Here is a 21,990-nt window from a genome sequence, read left to right as displayed (position 1 = left end):
ATCTGGCCGTCAGAGCAGCTAGGAGTGGACCCCCGGAGGATTTTCACCCTGCACTGTTGTCCACACTGGGGCTGGCACAGGTGCTTCCCACCCGTTCCCTCATTCAAAAATATGTAGTCATCACTAGCTTGTGTCTTACTCTGCACTAGGTGCTGTGGGGTGCTCGCTGACAAGAAAACCATGTAGGGGCCTTGTTTTGCAACCACACCAGGGCAGGGAGGTTCATTGTCAGTTCTTACAGACAAGATAATTTTGGGGACTTTTGTAGATTTTTACAGGCCTTTATTTTTTTTTAAAAAAGATTTATTTATTTATTTATTTATATAAGCACTGGGTACAGTCAGAAGCGCGGGAGGGTGAGAGAATTCACCAGAGCCAGAGCGGGGAGCAGAACAGGCAGACTGATGAAGTACACTGCTGAGGGGAGCAGCGGGCGGTAGGAGAGGTCTGCGTGCCATGTGGGACCCTCGCCCGGTGGCCGGGGATTGAACCGGCACTGCAGAGGCTGTGGGCAGATTCGCAGCCCAGCGCTCAACTGCTGCGCCACCGGGGAGGACCTTTACAGGTCTTTAATGCTAAATCAGGGGACAGACCAGCTTTCTCTCTCAGTATTTCTCTGGCTGTCCCCTCTCTTGTCCTCTGCCTCAGTGTGATGCCATCCTCATAGCCCCTCGCCCCTCAGCAAAGGTGTCCCCACTTATATTATTCATGTCCCGTGCTCTCTGGAACCAGGTATTCATAATTACAGGTGCTCGTGCTAGATGCATGGATGCTAATTGCGGGAAAAGCCTGATAACTTCATTTATCCTACAGGCCTGGGCCTGTACACTGGACTTTACAGTCTAGCGAATAGAGGGCAGAGTGGAAGAAAAGTGGGTGTGGGAGGCATTTGTGAAGAACCGCACAGGGATGCGAGACAACAAATTGTGGTAAACAGAAGAAAACCCAAAGCAGTAAGTTGTGAACATACATAAGGTGGAATAGGGGGAGTTCAGGAACAAACTCTGAGGAGATATTTAATCCTGATCCTGAGGAAGAGAAAGTACCAGTCCGGCAGAGGGCAGGGGAGAAGGGTGGGGAGAGCCGGGGTGTCTCTACCCTTTTGATATTTCCATACCCTTTGACCTGGCCGAGTCAGGCTGCATAGTTGGTGGTATGTCCTGCAGCCTAATTTCCTAAGTGTGTGAGGTTTCTACCACAGCTGAGGTTTCTACCACAGCAACAAGCAAGTTCCAGGCTCCAGCATGCAGTGCCCAAGAATTCAACTCAATTCTGACACTATCTACCTGAGATGGCATCAGACTCCACAGGTTAAGGGCTCAGTCTCCTAAAACAACTTTTCCACTTCAGGTGCTGATTGCAAGCCCCAGGAAAGCCAGAGCTTCTGACCCATTGGCTTTAGATCACAGGTCCTCAGACCTCCGTTGCCTGCTGAAAGACCCAGAAGATCGTTGTGCTTCTGATCAACTGGCTATAAATCAGAGGCTCCGAGGACCTCAGGTTCAATTAATTTCCTACAGTGGCACACAGAACTCTGGAAACTTGTTTAATCACTAGATCACTGATTCTTTACAAAGGATATAAAAGAATTTGAATCAACAGCCAGATGGAAGAGATGCATAAGGCAAGGCATGGGGGAAGGGCACAGAGCTTCCATGCCCTGGCCAGCTGTACCTTTCTCCCCCGTTTTTTTGTGTGTTCACCAACTGGAATCTTTCCAAAGCCATTCTTGAATTTTTTAGAAATGACATAACTTAGGCACACATGATTAAGGTTGAGAGAAGTTCCAATCTCTCTTCCCGTTGGTTATAAATATTGGAATGTCTGTGTCATGTGGAACACAGTGATGGCCTTAAGACCGAGCTGTGGAAGGCATAGGAAGTCAGAATTTGACTATATAAGTATGTGCCATCTTTGCAAACATGTAATAATCTGTGTTGAAAATAAGTGTCCTGGGCCTCCCTGGTGGCGCAAGGGGTTAAGATGCAACCTATGAAGCTATCCGCAGCCTGTGCAGCACGATCTCAATCCCCGGCCAGGGAGCTACCCACAGGCGCAACAGACCTCTCCTGACTCGCCCGCTGCTCCCCTCAGCAGTGTATTTCAGTCAGTCTGCTTGTTCTCTTCCCCACTCTGTCTCTGGTGAATCCTCTCACACCCCCTCCCACACCTCTGGACCAGTTCTTGTATGCATGAATAAATAAATCTTTTAAAAAAAAGGAAAATAAGTGTCCTCTAACCTGAAGTATCTCAACATTGATTCTATGACCACTTGGCAGGCATTTAGAGAAAGTACTCAAGGATGAGGTGGAACTGGGAAGAAATAATCCACCGTTCTTGAAATCATAGGATTTTGTGGGGAAATAAAGGTGAAAGGAAAAAAGGAAAAAAAAAATCTTGGCCGCAGACAGTGCAGTGTTGTGAAAACAACATTGGTCTGAAATGCAGGGGTGAGCATCCCAAGACCTGTTCTATCACTGGCTAGTTGTGCGGCCCTCAGGAATTTGCTTAACTTCTCCATTTCTCAGTTCTATTATAGAAAAAAGACGGATTAGATCACTTTAGACTTGGTTGCAAACGTTGGCCTAAAGCAGCACATATATCACCATACCTTATGCATCTTACCCCCTAAGTGGAACCACCTTCCATTTTCCAAAATTCCTCTAAGAAACTTGTGTATTTTTAAGAGGCCATTGGGTCTATTAAATACTACAACTCTTTGCCAACAATGTCACATGAACTTGTGAAGTTCTTTTAAATAATTTTTAACCTCTGAGCAAACTTAAAATTCAATATAAATAATGCAGCAATAGCCATGGCAAGGGAAAAGAATCTACTCTGGGATTTATTTTTATTTTTAATGTGAAGTAAATTTACTAATACTACATGGGGAGCCATTGATCAATATTTTGAAGGGAAGAAATAATTTATTTCTCTTCTACTCTGAGCCAAGCACATTGCAAGGCTCTCGTGTATATTACTCCTGGTAATTCTCACACCAACCTGTTAAGAAAGACATTTTCTTCCTACACAAGCAGAAGAAACTGAAGCTCATCAAAGTTACATAACTAGCCTAAAGTTACATATCCAATTAGTGGGAGTACTGGGGTTGGGTTCCAGGAGGTTAAAATGTAAATGCTTATGACATCACGAATATACTCAATGCCCCTGAACTGCACACTTCAAAATGGTTAATGTTGTTAGGTGAATATTACTTCAAAAAGCAAACAAAAATGTAAAAGTAGGACAAAATGTATGTCTTTATAGTTTGTGTTAATTTAACAAGATCCCAGTATGGTAAATCAAGGTATGGTATACTGCAAGTGCCTAGGACTCAGCTCTTCACAGACCAGTCAGCTCTGTGACCTTGGATAAGCCATTTCACCCTTCCAGGTTTTAGTGTTTCTGGATATTAAATAAGGGAGGGATGGGTTAGACGAATGATTTCTAGGTGCCCCTCAGCTCTAATAGTCCAAAGAGTCCATATTGAGTCGCTGGCAGAACACTAACCGGTCTTTACTGCCCTCTTGTGGGAGAAAGCGGAACTGTTACTATCACTGTATTCGCTCAAGATTTCAGAATAATCTCTTCATTGAAATAACAATAAGCCCATATCAAACCAGCCATTTGACATATTGCTAGATAAAGAAGCTAGATGAGTGCATTTGCATTCTTCCATTTTTTTTTTATCACGTTGACACAAAAGATTCAATCTCTCTCCACAAAAATAACTCATATGTGGTCAGGGACAAAGGACAGTTCAAGTAGGCGTTTTTCTCTCCCCCACCACTCTAGTTTTCTATTTTATTAGAACATGACCCTTTAAATAACTGTCAACACATTAAAAATGCCATCAACATAATTAAAAATGGAGTGACAGGGGAGAGGACTGCAGAAAACCAGAAACATGGAAATTAATGATTAATACCCATACTATAAAAAAGAGAACTTCTCGAAATCAATAAAAGCAAAAATGCAAAGCCAAAACAAAACAAAACGAAAATTAATGTCTCCCACCACAAATGGAATAAGGATCAGAATGGGTTACTCACTCAAGAAAAAATGAAAATGGTCAATAACTATATGAACAACTATTTACTCTCATAGAATTAAAAAAATGCAACTGAAACATGAAGTCATTCGGCATTCAAAAAACTAGGCAAATGTGGTTAAGAATGAAAATAATATTTCTTGATTGAGTGAGTATTGGAGAAATATGCCTCTTCTTATTCTATTGGTATTGTTGAATTTAGGACAACTTTCTAGAGGGCAATTAGCCAATAAGTATTAAAAGCCATAAAGGTATTAATATCCTTTGACCCAGAAAATAGTAAATAAACAGACATGTGAATTAAGATTAATATTAGGTATGCAAACCGCCACTTTATTTCACAGATAGGAGACCATAAAAAAAAAACCCTATTATGTCTATCAGTGTTTGATTACACGTATTATGGTAAACAACCCCTCAATAAAATATTATGCAAGCATTAAATATAACCCCTGGGAGAATATATAATGACTTAGAGAACATTCTAATATATATTCATTGAAAAAGATTACATCAATCTGTGTGTCGTCTGACAACAATTTTCTCTCTTATATTAACATAATAAAACACACACTAAAATGTTAAAATCTGGTTACCTCAGGGTAGTAGAATTTTATTTCTTTTGTTTTTCCATTTCTTTTGCTTCTTAGTTTTCTACCATGGATGTATGTAATTTTTGTAATCAGGAAAAAAAGAGAAAGTTTTGAAGCGTTTACTGGTGACACAGTTGTCCTATTGGGAATGAGTGGAAAAAGAGAATTCAAAGGTTACCGACGCTTGCTCATCTGTCAGCAGGGCTGTATTGAACAGTGTATTACAGTACACACTGTGGGATATGCTGTTACTAAGGCAGCCAGGAACAATAAGAAAGAAAAGAGATGAGTCTGTCTCTTGCTTCCTCACGAATACACCACAGGCAGGCATGGTTTGTATTTTCACTCTAATCAATACTGCGAATGTTGAATTAAGATCCATATATTTCTTTCATTAAGGCAGCATTTCTTGATTCCTTTTTATCAATCAGTTAAGTAGAAGCAGCACAGCTTGGCAGGTCTGGTTAAAATTCAGGAGAGCCATACTGAGACTCATTACACATTTACCCATAATTCATAGAGGATGAAAGGAATTGATGGATTACTCAAAAATGCACGTCCTTGCATTCACAAAACCCACCATTTAAAAAGGCTCTAAAATATGGCTGAAGCAAAATTTCTGTTGCCTTAGAAGGAACAAAGCGCTTTATGAAGACACACACATTACTGCTGCAGGTCCTAGGTGACACTTAGTTCACATCTTGAGCTGTGAAGATGCTTGTTCTCACTGGGAAAGCACTCAGTAACCCCTCACTCTCTGGTAAAAACCTTGCCAGCACATCACCACCTCCGCCAGACAGATGCTTGCTTACCAGTTTTTGCAAACATGTCAATAAAAGGACATTTAATACATTTCCTTTTATTCTTTAAATGACTAGCTTATATATTTACCGCTTCCTTCTCTTAGAAAGGAGTAAAGAATGAGGGATTTATTGGTGATGATAACTTGAAGAAATTAAAGAGACAGCAAAATTTAAACAAAAGGTAACTGAATTCATGGCTATGTTAATGAGCTTGATGGTGGCAATTATTTCAGTGTATAGATTATTAAATCATCAAGTTGAACACCTTAACTATATATACTTTCTTTTTATCAATTATACCTCTATAAAATTGGGGGAGAGAAGAGATCAGTTTGGAAAACAAATCCATGCACATATTAAAGTTTTATCAAATATCAAAAGGTGTATTTTTTTTAAATGAAGTAACATTGGTTTACATCCATGTTAGTGTTTTGGAAGTATCGGATTGCCCCCCTCAGTTGTAGTCACCGTACTGCACCCACCACTGAAGCATCCATAGTCCTGCACCATAAGCCACTGTGCTTGCTCCCCATCCTTTTCTCCCTCCCACTCCTCTCCCCTTCTGGATGCTTCAGTTCTATGGTCAGTTTTCAATCTTTGGTTTCAAAGTTTGCCTTTGTCTGACCCTTTGTTTGGTTTCTCTATATTCCACATATAAGTTATACCATCCAGTATTTATCTTCCTCCTTCTGGCTTATTTCACTTAGCATAATCCCTTCCAGCTCCATCCATTTTCACACAGTGGCATGAGTTTATCTTTCTTGATTGCTGAGTAGTATTCCATTGTGTATATATACCACAACTTATTGATCTTCTCATCCTTTTTTTTTTTTTTGACACTTAGATTGTTTCCATCTCTTGGCATTGTAAATAGTGCTGAAATAAACCTGGGAGTGCAAGTTTCCTTTCAAATTAGTACCTAGAAGTGGAATTGCTGGGTCATATAACAGATTCACTTTTAATTTTTTTAGAAAAAATTTCCATAGAGGCTGGACCAGGCTACATTCCCACCAACAATTTAAAAGTTTCATTTTTCTCACCCTTGAAAGAACTTGTTGTTTTTGGTCTTTTTGATATGGGCCATTCTCACTGGTGTGAAGTTTTATCTCTGTGGTTTTTATTTGCATTTCCCTGAATATAAGTGATGATGAACATTTTTCATGTGCCTATTGGTCATTTGTATGTCTTCTTTGAAGAAATGTCTATTTAGCACATCTGCCCATCTTTTGATTGGGTTATTTTTTGTGTTGTTGTCATTGTTGTTGAGCTGTATGAACTCTTGGTAGACCTTTGATATTAGTCCCTTGTCAGATTTGTTTGTTCAAGTTTTCTGTTTTTCTTGGATGGTCGTATGATTCAATCTGGGATGATTCAATCTTGGATGATTGTGTGATTCTAAGGATTTTTCCATACCATCAAGGTCATTGAACTTGTTAACATGTAAATATTCATATTATTCTCTCACTATCCTCTGAATATCTGCAGTGTCTGTTATAATTTTTCTTCTTTCATTTTTGACCTATTTATTTGAGTTTTCTCCCCTTTTTTTGGGGTGAACCTAGTTACAGGTTTGTCTGTTAATTTTTCAAAGAACCAATTTTTAGTTTCACTGATCTTTTCGACTGACTTTTTTATTTCTATTTTATTTCTGCTCTAATTCTTATTATTTCCTTTCTCCTATTGGTTTTTTATTTTGTTTATTCTTCTTGTCTTAATTCCTGAAGATGATAGGCAAGGTTCTTTATTTGGGCTTTTTCTTATTTCTCGATGTGGGCCTCTATTGCTATATATTTTCCTCTTTGTATTGTTTTTGCCGTGTCCCAAACATTCTAGAAGGTTGTGTTCTCATTGTCATTTGCTTCAAGGTTTTTTTATTTATTCTTTTATTTCCTCCTAAATATAGTGGTCTTTCAGTAGTGTGTTGTTCAGTCTTGATGTGTTAGAAGAACTTCCCTGCTTTCTTTTTGTGGTTGATTTTTAGTTTGATACCTTTATGATCAGAGAAGTTACTTGGAATGATTTCAATATTCATGGATTTGTTGGTATTTGTCTCATGGCCCAATATTTGGTCAGCTCTGGAGAGTAGCCCATGTGCACTTGAGAAAAGTGTGTATTCTGATTTTTTGGCATAGAGGGTCCTATAGACATCTATTAGGTCCATGTGGTCTAATTCCTTATTTAAAGCAATATGTCTCTATTCAATTTTTGTCTTATTGTTCTGTCCATTGGTGAAGGTGGGGTGTTGAAGGCTCCTACCACAAATGTGTTTTTTTTCCAATATTTGTTTTCTGTGTTAATAGTAGTTGCCTAATATATTTTGGTGCTCCTTTGTTTGATTTTTAACTGCCCTCAAATCAAGTCTAAGAAAAGCACTCCACTGTAATGGTGCTAAATCTCCACAGCAAGGATAAAAAAAAAAGTGAAGTGACTATCTGGATCAAAAAATTGTTGCAGTTAGCTCTGCTTCAGGTAATTCAGATGACAGTTGGGAAGTCCACCCCGACTCCCATCCTGAAATTACCTAGTCTCAAACTTTCAGTGTCTTAAAAATTCAGTTATAGAATTGAAATATCTAGTGTAATGCAATGGAATAAAGAAAGGTTGTTCAATAAGGGCTGCTACATGCAAAAGAATGAAGCTGGGCTACAACCTCACACCATGCACAAAAACCAACGCGAAATTGATTGAACAGCTAGACATAAGACCTGAAATCATGAAATATATAGATGAAAATATAGGCGAAACACTGCATGACATATACCTCAGTAACATCTTTAAAGACATGTCACCCAAAGCAAAGACAGTGAAGGCAAAGATAAACAGCTGGGACTACATCAAATTAAAGAGCTTCTGTACATGAAAAAAGACATTAACCAAAACAAAGAGACACCCCACTGATTGGGAGAAAATTTTTGCACTCAATACTAATGATAAGGGACTGATCACAAAGATCTACAAAGAGCTGAGGAGACTCAACAAAAACAAAGTAAATATCCCAGTCAAAAAATGGGCAGAAGAGATAAAAAGACACTTCTCCAAAGAGGAAATGCAAATGGCAAACAGGCATATGAAAAAATGTTCAGCATCACTTGTAATCAGGGAAATGCAAATCAAAACCACAATGAGATACCATCTTACACCAGTGAGAATGGCACATATTAAAAAAAACTAGCAACAACAAATGTTGGTGAGGATGTAGAGAAAAGGAACTCTCCTGCACTGCTAGTGGGAATGCAGACTGGTCCAACCACTATTGAAAGCTGTCTGGAGGTTCCTCAATATGCTAAAGATGGAGCTTCCATATGATCCAGCAATTCCACTCCTAGGTATCTACACAAAGGACACAACAACATTAATTCAAAAGAACACCTGCACCCCTATGTATATTGCAGCACTATTTACACTAGTTAAGCTATGGGAACAACTCAAATGTCCCAAAATAGATGACTGGATCAAGATGATGTGGTATATTTACACAATGGAATATTACTCAGCAATCTAAAAAGATAAACCCATGCCATTTGCAGCAACATGGATGGAGCTAGAAAGGATCATGCTCAGTGAAATAAGCCAGAGAGAAAAAGAAAAATATCAGATGGTTTCACTTATAGGAGGAATGTAGAGGATCCAAATAAGAGATCAGGAAAAAAAAAACCTAATTATAATAAAGTAAAAAATCAAAATTAAAAAAAAAGAAAGAAAATATCTATTGTATATCCTCCACTTCCCGGAGGGACCACTGTCAAACTATTTCCAAAAATTGAGAATCTACAGACACACCTCAGAGATATTGCAGGTTTGTTTCCATACAAAAAAGTGAGTATCACAATAAAGTGAATCAAAGACATTTTTTGGTTTCTCAGTGCATGAAATGATGCTTGCACTATACTGCCTAGTCTATATGTACAATATTATTATGTTTAAAATTAATGCAGATGCCTTAATTAAAAATATTGCTAAAAATTGATAACCATCCTGTGAGCCTTTACCAAGTTATCTTTTTGCTGGTGGAAAATGCTGGTGTAAAAAATGCTGTATCTGTGAAATGCAACAATGTGAAGCCCAATAAAACAAGGCATGCCTGTACTATGTCTTCAGACATCAAGAGATTTCCTGTGGGGCTTTGAATCAAGGAGACAAACAGCAAGATAGATAGTTTTTTGCTTTTAAAATATCAGGTTTGGATGAGCAAATCCTTCGTAAGAGACTTATAAATTTATGCTTTTCTATAGCCTAAAAGCTGCATCATTACAGTCCAATCAAAAGGATTACTGGTGCTTTATTTGAAGTATTGTCTGATAATTTGTTAAATGATTATCATCAGAGATGGAAACCTTGTACATGGGCAAAAACACCTGAGCTTCTCCCCTTGTGATTTTTTTTAAAGATTTATTTATTTTATACAAGAACTGGGGTATAGGCCAGAGTCACGGGACGGTGAGAGGATTCACCAGAGATAGAGCGGGGAGCAAAACAGGCAGACAGACCGAAAACACTGCTGAGGGGAGCAGCGGGCGAGACAGGAGAGGTCTGCCATGCCATGTGGGTATCTCCCTGGCCGACTGGGAATCGAACCTGCACTGCAGAGGCTGTGGCCAGACTCCCAGTGCTGTGCTCAAACACTGTGCCACTGGGGAGGCCCTCCTCTTGTGATTTCAACTGTCCAATAGGCAAAAAAGAAGGGAGGAAGAAGAGAGAGAAATCTGTGACAGATGGAATCAATGTGATGAAATTATATGTTGTGGACAGACTTGTGTCTGAAATATAAGTCATCATTATGTACATTTAAGGCATTTGTTGCTAATGCAACTATGTTTCAAGTCCAATATGTGAAAAGCAAGAGAACAGAATATTTATCAAATCTAGCCTTTGTTTTGCCTATATTTTCATGGTTTCCTGGAGAGTATACCAGTCGAGGAAGTAAAGGTAATGTGTATATCCTGTTTATATTTTGTAATGACTTAATCTTTGTATTATATTATAATGAAGAAATAAAGAGTTAAGACCCAATTTCCAGCTACAATATTCTGCATGCCTTACAAAGTTGCATAAAATAAAAGGAACCTTCCGACTTCTGTCTTGAGTTTGTTTCCCTATTAGTAGAACAGAATCTGTCTGAGCCCTTGGTAGTGGCTGCTTGAAGTACCATGTGAAAAACAAAACCACAAAAAAACGATCCGAAGGTCACATGCAGCGCAGCTTGCAAGAGTGACTTGATTGATAACTACTGTCTGTCACACCCACAGGTTGCTCCAGAAGATAAAGGGAGAAAAGAAGCACAAATATAGTATACTGGTTATTCCAAATGCACTTTTATTCACTTTAACGCAGATGATTTTTATGGTTCAAACAAAATATCTGATACACAATTTTGAGTTTTTAGCAGCACCTGCAACAAGAGGATTGTGGAATACCTCAGGGTAAAGTAGAGATGGCTGAGACAGGCACAAATGAACCTGAAATTCATCAATCCACTGAAAACATGGAATCTGAGGCCCCCTGAAAATTAGCCTACTACATGAAAATAAATTAAATAAATATTCTGTGTGATCATCAGAAAACAGTATAGTAACAATGGGAAATAGCTTCTTCAAAATATCACGTGTTCATAAAAAAACACCTACTGAAAATATTGCACTGCACATTTTGGGGTACACAGTCAATTTCTAAGCCTATATGCACTGTTCCTGGTACTCACAGATTTCAGCCTTTGGTGTTTTTAATCTTACCCAAACCATATGTCAGCACCACACTGAGTGTTACTCACCAAAAATCGCTGTTTTTGTCACTTAATGTTAAGTGCTTCCATTAGGATATTGTGTTGTGATTTGGCAGAATAAAATGTCGAATGGCCAAGAGAAAAGGGGCTTCAGTTGACCTGCTAATAAAATTAACACTTGTCTTGGATGGACAGGAGGCCTATGCATGAGATACCCACAGAATTTTTTTTAGTTAAATGACCACATGCCATTCTAATAGAGACAAGTGAGTGGATGGAGGTCTTTATGAAGGCCTGAGATCTATAGAGAGAAACTATTATAAGCAGAGTGCAAATAGAAAGAGAAGGCCCCAGGTCTCATGCACTTAAAAACAATTAGCATTTAACAGTTCTGACATACATAGTTTCACCTTAACATAATTGTAGCAAAATTATCATAGAACTTGGAAACCAGTGTGGCTAGCTATAGGCATCGGCAGGATAGGGACCAATACTTAAGAGCTGTGGGGTCCCAGTTCTGGCTTTGACTTCAGGCATCAAAGTTAATTGGACTGTGGAGTCAGGACTATATTTAAATAGGAAATATTCAGCATGACTGGGTTGAAATACCATCCTCTACTCGTCTATGTGGCCAAAAAGTCCCAGAGCTCTTAAAGCACATAAGGTCCCATGTGTAAGGCTGATTCCATATGTGGCTACAATGGAGAGTTCTAGGCTGTATTCCTGTGAAAGCTCCCATCCCTCCCCTCCCTAGGGTCTCTTTTTGGGGTCATTTCTAACTGTTCCTCACTACCTCGGGTCGCTATTTTTATCATAGCTCTTTTAAAATTACAGATTAAAAGCTATGCAAGACAAACAGATCAACCAACAATAACTAGACTGCATACGCATAATATAGTAGATAGCCGGCAGTCATGGCAATAAAAATTTGACAAACCATGTTCATATTTTAATACAGTATCTTTAGGATCTTCATATCAGGGCACATGATTATTCAGAGCTCAAAACTTTTCCTTGACTTAGTACAAAAGAAAAGGAAGAGCTCCTATAGTTGCTTTTAAATGCTGATTCCAGAATAGTTTGAGGATTTTTAAAGTTCCTCCTCTCCATATTCATGGTTGTTGTCTTAAGATACATACATCTAATTGCAACATGGCACTGAAACCTAGTTTGTAGTTTATAGATTTGTAGAATGTTGAGCCGGAAGAGACCTTAAACTGAACATCTACCTAGTACAGAAATTCTCTTTATGGTATTTTAACAGGTGTTCATCCAACATCTATTTGAGTATTTTCATGGGAAGGGAGTTCATTATTAAGGCAGTCCGTTCTACTGCTGGACAACTATAATTATGAGAAATTGATTCTAACACTGGGTTAAATTCCGCTCTCTTGCCACTTTTCATGTTGTAGTTTGGCCAGCTGAACATACAGTGCAACATACAAGGAATCGGTTCCTTTTTCACAATAAATATTTGAGTTAAGGAACACCTCGTGAGAAAAGCCCATTATCCCCCAATCTTTTCTGAAGGCTTCTCTGGACACAAAGCATGGTGGACCAAAGGACCATCAAAATTATGAGCAGAGAGCACTACATCCAAAGCCATATACTATAGCAGCATTGATAAATTGATAAGAGGTTGTCAGTGAAGCAACACCTTTTGCAGCAAAAGTAAACTTACGAAGTAAAAGTGGACCAACCATTCATTTGCAAGGGTGGTTGGCATATTTAAGCATAATCCATTTATTAGTGCCTTGTTTCTTCAAACGCATGGAGTAAAATGAAGTCCCAATGCCATCAGTTTATCTCATATTGAGATGGTATTTTTTGAAAAGCTCAGATGGGAACAAACCATACATAGGGATTTAAACAAGGCAGTGTACATCATTATACTTTTGCATTCATAATCATTGCAACCTCTTTCTAATTCAAGCTTAGGACATCCTTGTTGCATTATTATTATTTACTGTAATACAGCTCAGAGTCTTCGTTTTTTTTTTTCCCCCTTTGGCAGAAATGTCAGAAACTGCTAGGCAAGAGTCAATGATGTCATTTGTTAGTTGATTAATGAAACGCTTTGAGGGATAGCTGTAGCTCTTTAACTCCTTCATGCGACTGGGTGCTAAGTTTAAACTGTGATTTGAAAAAATATTGAAGTCCCTCAGGACTAAAGCTTTCTAAACATCCTGATACACACAAGGAGGAAATAGTAGATATCACGCAAAATACACTTGATAAAGCTTTTTTTAAATCGCTCTACAACTTCAGTCTGAAAGGCTTTGCTTCACAATCACAACTTAGTCTCATACCCCTTTGTGTGTGTGTGTGTGTGTGTATGTGTATGTGTGTGTGTGCACACTCTTAGATGGGCACAATTATTCTTACACTACTGACTGATCAATTTGGGGCACATTTTTTAAAGGCTTTCTACTTTTAACAGCATGAAGATCCTGCTTTGGAGCCACTGTTCAAGTCAATAGTGTGACCTAACATGCAGTGCTCCAGCTGTTCCTCCACAGCCAACACCTGCCTGACAGCTTCTTCAAAGGCCACTGTCACATTAGTATCATCTTTGGCACTTGTTTCTAAATAAGGGTAATCCCCATTCTCCATGCACCAGGCTTGTGCCTCCTCTGTAGTCACCTGCCTATCCTCTTTGTCTACCTTGTTACCCAGAACTACAAAAGGGAAGTGCTCAGGGTCTTTCACATCTGCATAGTAGATGAATTCTTTCTGCCAGTTACCAAGGTTCTCAAAGCTCTGCCGGTCATCCACACTGAAGGTCAAGAGGCAGCAGTCTGCTCCTCTGTAGAAGGGTGTCCTGAGGCTCTTGAAACGTTCTTGTCCTGCAGTGTCCCAAATCTGGAGTGTTACAAAGCGTCCATCTACCTCCAAATCTCGATTTAAGAACTCTACCCCTATGGTGTGAAAAGCCTGGGAGTCAAATTTATTGGTTACATAACGGTTCATAAGGGAGCTCTTTCCAACTCCACCATCACCTAAGAGAATGACCTTTAAGAGCAGAGATTTCCCACTCATTGTTGCAGCACCAGATGGGGAGGACCTTATAAAAGAGAACCTGAAAGAAAGAAAGAAAGAAAGAAAGAAAGAAAGAAAGAAAGAAAGAAAGAAAGAAAGAAAGAAAGAAAGAGAGAGAGAGAGAGATGGAGGGAAAACAGTTAAACCTGACAGTGAAATCAACCATGTAGTAAATATCAATGAATTATGAGGACTTCTAATTTGACTTCTCTTGATTCATGCTCATTGATATAGTACAGCAGAAGGAATAAAACTCTTTTGGCATAAGGGGGAAAATAGGTCTTGTTTTGCTGAGGTCTCTTGTCTGTGCCAAGAAAATGGCTGAATGCCATGGGTAAAAGGACTAGCAGATGGCATTGTAATTTGGTTCAGTTCTGACCCTATTCTAGGGAAGAGAGCCTAGAACAGAAATGCCACTCAAATGTATAATCATATTCGTTTCTGACTTGGACACCTCAAACAGGAGGCAAATCCAGGGTTTGAAATTTGTTCCCAATGGTCTTAAGAATTATTCAGAGGAAGCTGTGTAAGCTTGATTCTGTTAGTACAAGTTTGGGCTAGAAGTTTGGGCTGGACCCCTGAACTTAAAAGAGAGAAAAGGTCAGCTTGCCCCATTATACTTGCATTGATATGTATACCCTGACAAGTAAAAAATCATCCTAATCATTTTTACACTGAACACTGGCACTTAAGTTGCTGCTACACCATTATAATAGCTGTCTTTCCAGAAGGAAATCTTGAATAGCTTATTAATTTTTGGAATTAGGTACCTATTCCATAGCAGCACCAATGAAAACACACTATGAACTCAAAAATACTAATAACTACACAGTCCCCTTCTTGTTGCCTCCATACTGTATCATGTATCATAAACATGGACTATCTGGACTGCATCTTAAAATAAAAGGATCAAAGTTTACTGAACAACTACTTGGTATTAGATTCTCAAAAGTGATGTTAATTGGATGTTATTTATGCAAGAGACTCAAAGAGATGAAAACTAAACACTAATTAAAATAGTGCACGCAGAAAAATTTTGGAAGCACACAGATTTGAAATGCAATTTGAAAAACCCTTCAGTAGTCATTAAAATTATGTTGGTGTGCATGTGTACTTACTAATTATATATTTTTCTAAACATTCATTTTAAGAGGTCAAATTAAAAAAATAGTAAAATACATACGTACCCAGTTGAGTATAAAATATAAACCTAACCAGTCGGGTCTTTGTCACAATTTAGTCTTTTTCTTTTTCTTGTTGTTGTTTTATTCTTATGTTTTAGGGTTCTAAAAAAGAGCAGGAAAGATGATTTTTAAAACTATAATAAAATAAAGCTAAGGTTTTATATATATGTATACATATATACATATACACACATATGTATGTATATATAAATAAATACACTCAAGCCATGAAAAAACCCACAGACCAACCACAAGTTACCTATCGAGGATGCTTTTCACAAATATACTTAAGAGTTCAAAATGCTGTAATGCTGAACATGGATACGATGATTTTACTGTATGTATTTTAACTTGTCCTAATTTGACGGTATTTCAAATGATTTTTAAAGTTTTATATTTTCTCTCCATTTAACACTTCATTCAATTTAAAAGTAAATCAAAGAGGGCCTTCCCAGTGGCTCACCGGTTGAGCGCTGGGTTGCGAAGCTGCCGGCAGCCTCTGCAGCGCTGGTTCAATCCCCAGGCACCGGGGAGGGTCCCACATGGCGCTCAGACCTCTCCTGCCGCCCGCTGCTCCCATCAGCAGTGTGTTTCATCAGTCTGCCTGTTCTGCTCTCCACTCTGTCTCTGGTGAATTCTCTCACCCTCCTGCGCTTCTGACTGTACACAGTGCTTGTATAAATAAATGAATAAATCTTTAAAAAAAAAACTACTTTAAAAAAAATAAAAGTAAATCAAAGAAAGTTGAAACTATTCGCAATAGATGATGTTCAGGAAAGGGAAAGCACAAAGGTGTCTAAGATATGTTGAAATTCTAAGTCAGAGCTGAAACTCCTTCTCTGTATACCTTGCAATATTCTCAGCTCCACAAAGGTATTTAATGCGCTCACCAATGTGCCTTGAGATTGTCTCTGCAATTGATCACACAGGATCAGAGAAGAAAAAAAGGTTTTCAGATTCCCTGTTTATAATATTCTCCTGGCCATTTTACTCGCTAACTGGGTTGTCTGTCTTCAACACAGGTTTCAGCATTTAGCTGAATTTATTAAATTCAAGCACAACTCCATTTAATATTGCAGTTAATTATGGCAAGAGTCTTATCTCAGCAGCATCAACAGTACTGGGCTAAAAAGAAAAATCAGTAACTAGATTTGTTGAGTATTTTAAAAAATGATTTATTTATGCATACAAGAACTGGGGTACAGGGGGTGAGAGGATTCACCAGAGACAGAGTGGGGAGCAGAACAGGCAGATCTCCTAAAATACACTGCTGAGGGAAGCAGTGGGGCGAGATAGGTCTGCTTCACTATGTGGGTAGCTCCCTGGAGGGGGGTTGAACTCATGCTGCAGTAGCTGACGATAGCTCCATAGCATTGAGACTTTGACCCCTGCGCCACTTGGGAGGCCCTTGTTGAGTATTCTTACTGGGAGAAACTTTTAAGAAATCTGCTACTAAATAATCTCATGTTTTTTTTTTCCCAAAATATAAATAAACCCTACAATAAGGAAGTCATAATCTAAATCAATAATGATGAATTCAAATAGTGTCTTCTAAATTGATAGGCTTTATCCTCCTTTCTTGATCTATATGCTAAAAAATTCTCAAGTTTCCTAAAACACTTGACTTTTGTCCTCTTTTTCTTTGCTGCTTTTAAATTGCTGCCTTTGGAACTAACTCAAGTAACAAACATTTCTTTCAATGGAGATGAAACAAGAGTTAGCACACTACTCTATTTTTTGTACCGGTCTGTAGGATAACTTTACAAAGCCTAACTTTTGAACTCTCACTAAAAAAGTAACAGCAGGAAGTACAAACTGGGGCACAATCCTGATAGTATTAAAGGCCAAGCCAAAGGAGCTTTCTTAAGTTCCTAGCAAACAGGTGTTCACATTAAACCACTCACTAACTCTATTTTCCCCACAGTGGATCAACTCAAATGACGGGCCAAGGACTGAGTGAATATGGAAACCAAATACTCAGCTCCAGGAATAATGATAGAGTATTAATAACTACCTGAGATAATGCTGCAGTTGCCCATGCTCTCCCTATTTGGTCTTGTGCACACAGAACTTCTGGGTACATAGGCTCCATACAGGGAAAAGAGGGAAAGCAACGCGGTTCACTGCCAAGTGCACTGGGCTGGCAGCAATCAAGAGACAAGAGTCTTCATCGCTGCTATGCCATTCATAGAATTTTATGAAATTGGGCAGGTCATTTAATTTTGCTGTGTTTCATTATCTTCCTATAGAAAAATAGAGTGGAGGGCCTCCCCGGTGGCGCAGCGATTGAGCGCTGAGTTGCGAAGCTGCCCGCAGCCTCTGAAGCGCTGGTTTGATCCCGGGCTGCTCCGGGGCCACCGGAAGAGGGTCCCACATGGCGCGCAGACCTTTCCTGCCGCCCGCTGCTCCCCTCAGCAGTGTGTCAGTCTGCCTGCTCTGCTTTCCCCTCTGGCTCTGGTGAATTCTCTCTCCCTCCCACGCTTCTGACTGTACCCAGTGCTTGTATAAATCAATAAATAAATCTTTTTAAAAAAATAGAGTGGATAATACCTGCCCTACTTAATTATGGTATTTGCGGGGGACAGGGGGTGGTGGTGAGTAACTTACGAAGTTTGCAAAGATTTGTAAGCATTTATTGAAAAAGTTGGTTTAAGATTTCTGCTCCTCTTGCTCCTTCACCAACCTTTCAGCCACTCGTAGGGCCTTGTGACTCAGTATTAACCCTTCTCAGAAAGGGCCTGCCAGTGAGGGCATAACAATTCCTCCTTCTTTCTTTCTTCCATATCTGACTCTGCCTTGCTCCCCAACAGTTTTGGGTATCTGTGCCCTGCTATTGATACTTGGGGAAACACCTGGGGGCCTATTGTGTGCTGTGTCCTTACCAAAGTGACCTTTCGTTCTCCTTTGCTGCCTCCACTTCCATTTGTTTGTCAGAGTTAGAAATGACCACAGTTTAGCCTTATCTTCTTGCCGTCACTCACGAAATCCTACAGATTTTTTCCCCGGGATGTCCTTTTGGAGTCCTCTGCTATCATCTTCATTTTGGTCCAAATCACCTTGCATCTAATCTATTACAAAAGCTTCCCTGCTCTTTCTCTACCTGCCCCACTGCAGAACTTCTTCACTTCAGCACTGTCTGGGTGTATACTCTGTTGGAGAGGCATACATGTTTAAGGCAAAGTCTTGCCCTCAAGGAGTTCATACGTTTGACATATAAGCTTGAGAACTCATGGCTTACAGTTAAAATTAATCATTATACTGCCGTATCTTGTTAACAGAACTTTTTTCCAAGTATATGTTTCCCATATCACTAAACTTTATTTTTGAAAAAAAAATTAGTTTTTTTAATGATATACCATTGTTTTACATCTTTTTAAATTTTTTGACAGTATAGGATTCTCCCTTGAGGTGTGGGCACTGTAGTTCTCCCTCAACCAACACCCATAGTCCTCCACCATAGCACATTGTGCATTCTGTCCCCCCACGCTTTTATCTGTCTCATCTCTCTCACTTTTCTTCTCCTCTCCTGGATGCCTCAGATCTAGGGTTAGCTTTCAAGAGTTGGTTTTAAAGTTTGTCTTTGTCTGACCGTTTGCTTGATTTCTCTATATTTCAGTTTTAATAAAACCATTCAGTATCTTTCTCCTTCTGGCTTATTTCCACTTCAGTATAATCCCTTCCAGCTCTGTCGATGTTGCCACAAATGGTATGAATTTATCTTTTTTGATTGCTGAGTAGTATTCCATTGTGTTTATATATATACCACATGTTCTTGATCACCCATCTGTTAGGGGGCATTTAAGTTGTTTCCGTACCTTAGCTATTGTAAATAATGCTGTAATAAACATAGGAGCGCAGGTTTCCTTTCAAATTAGACACCACTAAATTTTAAATTCCTGACAAAAAAGGCCCTTATTTATGTAGGTTTTTGAAGCCCCTCCAACATGTAGCATCAGAGTCCTTCATATGGACCGAAAAAATAAGCATTTATTAATGAACTGATTAGGTAGGTGCCCAGGATTAATGCCTCTGCACTGATGCCAAGGTTCAACAGATCCACAGTACTGTAAGATCCACAAGTACTATTACTTGTGAGGTGACTAAGGAGCAGAAGTTATTAACTTCCCTGGATCACTTTCTAGATTCTACCTGTTGAAAGTCAATGGAAATGCTGCAGTTTCACTCTCTCTACCATGACATTTTTAATACATTTTCCCACTTTCACCAAAAATAAGAGCAGAATAATTATCTGTACTTTATATTTTGAGTGGTTGCCACCACCACCATCACCACCACCACCACCATCATCATTGGTGTCATCATTTGAAAACGAATTTGATATCATTCAATACATAAATTAAAAACTAGTACAACATAAAAACCAATAAAATGTTTTTTTTTCTACCATAATATTCCAAATTAAGCCAAACTTTAAGAGAAGTTAGCATTAAGGAGGCAAATGAATTCTTGATAACCCAGAATACATTAAGTAGGAAACTCAAATTCCTGATGCATCCCTTATGGGTCCACTCCTATCGGTGGGATTTGGACTAAAATATTTATTCTGATTTTGGTCCTATTCAGGGAAAGATCTGGCTTTAATTGACTCATTTATCCCAGAGATGCAATCCCCTTTTCCTACCTCAACCCCTAAAATAGAGGAACAATCATTCTCTAAGGATCGTTTATACATTCCCTTCACCCCAGTTAGGATCTAAGCCTTGGACAGTGAGGTGAATTACCAATGCACATACCCAATGTTCCCGATCTTTTTTGTTCTTCAACATACTTGAAACCTTTTGAATCTGTTGTGCCCAGACCCACACAGGCTTATGAAAATGGCTGTATTTAGTTGAAGATGATTAAGGTGGGGGTGGAGGTAAGGGAGGAGGCCACACAATGAAGAGAAAGAGGTCGAACTGTTGAAAATAGTGCATTTTAGAGTGATGAGAGAGAAGCGAATTGGCAACGTCTGTTCCGTTGCCATGGGAGGAATGATGCTCAAATCTATAGTGCAGATTGTTTGGGAGCAAGTCTTGAGAGGGATGTGTACTGCAAGACTGGGGGAGGAGCAGCAGGGGAGGGCTAGGCTGACATAAGAGTGGCCCTGGTGGCAGTATGCACAGAGGAGGAGCCTTGGTTGAGCTGTGGGGAAAGTCCATCTTGCGGTGACACGGTGATGAGGGCTATTCAACTCACCATGAGTCTTGGCACAGTATTTGAAAACACTGCACTGGAGACCTGGGCGAGGTTTTCTCTAAATTATGTAAAAATCACTATAAATAATAAACGATTGGATCTTTGTGACCCTCTAACTTTAATAGTGTAGCTTGTTTGCCCTATAACCTGATGCTGGGTCTTGGAGTTTCCGTAGTGGGGGGAAGCCCTGGGACGCCCTGAATTTATTTTGTAGAGCTAACAAGTTATGAGCTACACCCGTGCTCAGAGTCCAAGAGGCACAGCTGTCAAGCCGCCGAGACGCTACTCCCTCATTCATGCTCATATTTAAACCCTAGCTGCTCTCAAGGGGTTCTAGGTGGCATTTCACCTCTCCTCTTTCCCTCCCAAGGAGTGGTCCCGGGCCAGGAGCCGGAAGACACACTAGACGGCAGTTGGCCATTTCTTCCCAAGTAGAGCGCAGGCAGGTAAGCTTTGGGTGCCATCAAGCCGACAGGGTACCGGGGAAAGAAGCTTCCTTAGGAGACCAGGATTGCTGGCGTCTCTGAGACAGGGACGCTGTTAGCTTTGGGGCCCAGGAAAGTGAGATGTCACCCCTGGTTCCAACTACCGCGGACCCGGGCGCTCTCCCCTACGCCCCGGCCCTCCGGCACCCGGCGGCTGGGGCGCATGCGCACTGAGCCACACCCGCTCCCCATCGAGCCCTGCACCTCCCAGCCCGGTTGGGGCAGCCGCTCCGGATTATTCAGCAACGCCCCCTCTACCGAAGCCTCCCCACCGACCCTGGAAGCGACGAGGCCCCATTCCCGAGGCACGGCCCCCGGGCGATCACCCGCACCTCCCTTTCTCCCTCTTCTCCCAGACCCCACCTCCGGCCTCCCGGATCCGCCGGCCAGGCAGCCCCTCGCCCGGCCCACGCTCGGGAGCTTACCCGATACAATGGGGGACAGCGCAGAGGGCCCCGGGCCAGGCCGGTCAGCTCTGCGGCTCGGCAGTCTGGTCACTCGGCGCCACCGCCACCTTCCCTGCTGCCTCCTCGTCCTCAATGGGGCAGCAAGTGCAGCTTGGACCTGGGTGGCCTGACAGCAGCCGCTCGCTCCCGCCGCTGCCGCCGCGCCGCGTCTCGCGCCCGCGCCCGCCAGCAGAGGGGGCGGGGCCCGCGCCGCCAGCCCGAGCCCCTTTCCCGGCGCGGGGAACCTGGTGTCACCGCCTCCCGCCCTCGGGTGGGGAGAGCGCTCGTCAGCTCGCTCTTGTCTCCCGCTCAGTGTCCAGCCCTGCTTGGCCTCGTCCTCCTCCTTTTCCCTCTCGGATTAGTATGCGCGGCGACAATGGACCAGCCTAGGGCCACACCCCTGTTTCCAGCAATTACCCTTTGACCTCGCTCCTGTACCCCACCTCAAAACCTTCTACCCTTCCTTAAGGA

At 40.6% G+C, this 21,990-nt stretch overlaps 1 protein-coding gene across 1 annotated transcript; it reads right to left on the bottom strand.

Annotated features, from left to right (window-relative positions):
• Positions 1-10,763: 10,763 nt before the first annotated feature.
• On the bottom strand, positions 10,764-21,562 carry RAB9B (RAB9B, member RAS oncogene family). Its single transcript, XM_037512957.2, has 3 exons — positions 21,499-21,562; positions 15,393-15,491; positions 10,764-14,245 (listed from the first exon to the last, which is right to left on the bottom strand). Exon 3 carries the CDS (start codon positions 14,203-14,205, stop codon positions 13,600-13,602), a length of 606 nt encoding a protein of 201 aa, XP_037368854.1. The 5' UTR covers positions 14,206-14,245; positions 15,393-15,491; positions 21,499-21,562; the 3' UTR covers positions 10,764-13,599.
• Between the last annotated feature and the right edge of the window lie 428 nt (positions 21,563-21,990).

Source organism: Talpa occidentalis, unplaced genomic scaffold, assembly GCF_014898055.3.
Source record: "Talpa occidentalis isolate TD23 unplaced genomic scaffold, MPIMG_talOcc4v2.1 talOcc4.15, whole genome shotgun sequence".
Lineage (NCBI taxonomy): Eukaryota > Metazoa > Chordata > Mammalia > Eulipotyphla > Talpidae > Talpa > Talpa occidentalis.
Note: the sequence above shows the minus strand (reverse complement) of the source record. Positions and strands in the feature narration are given on the sequence as shown.

What these genes read in the sequence shown, in the direction of transcription:
- RAB9B (XM_037512957.2), bottom strand. Translation starts at nt 14,205, where the DNA reads ATGAGTGGGAAATCTCTGCTCTTAAAGGTCATTCTCTTAGGTGATGGT.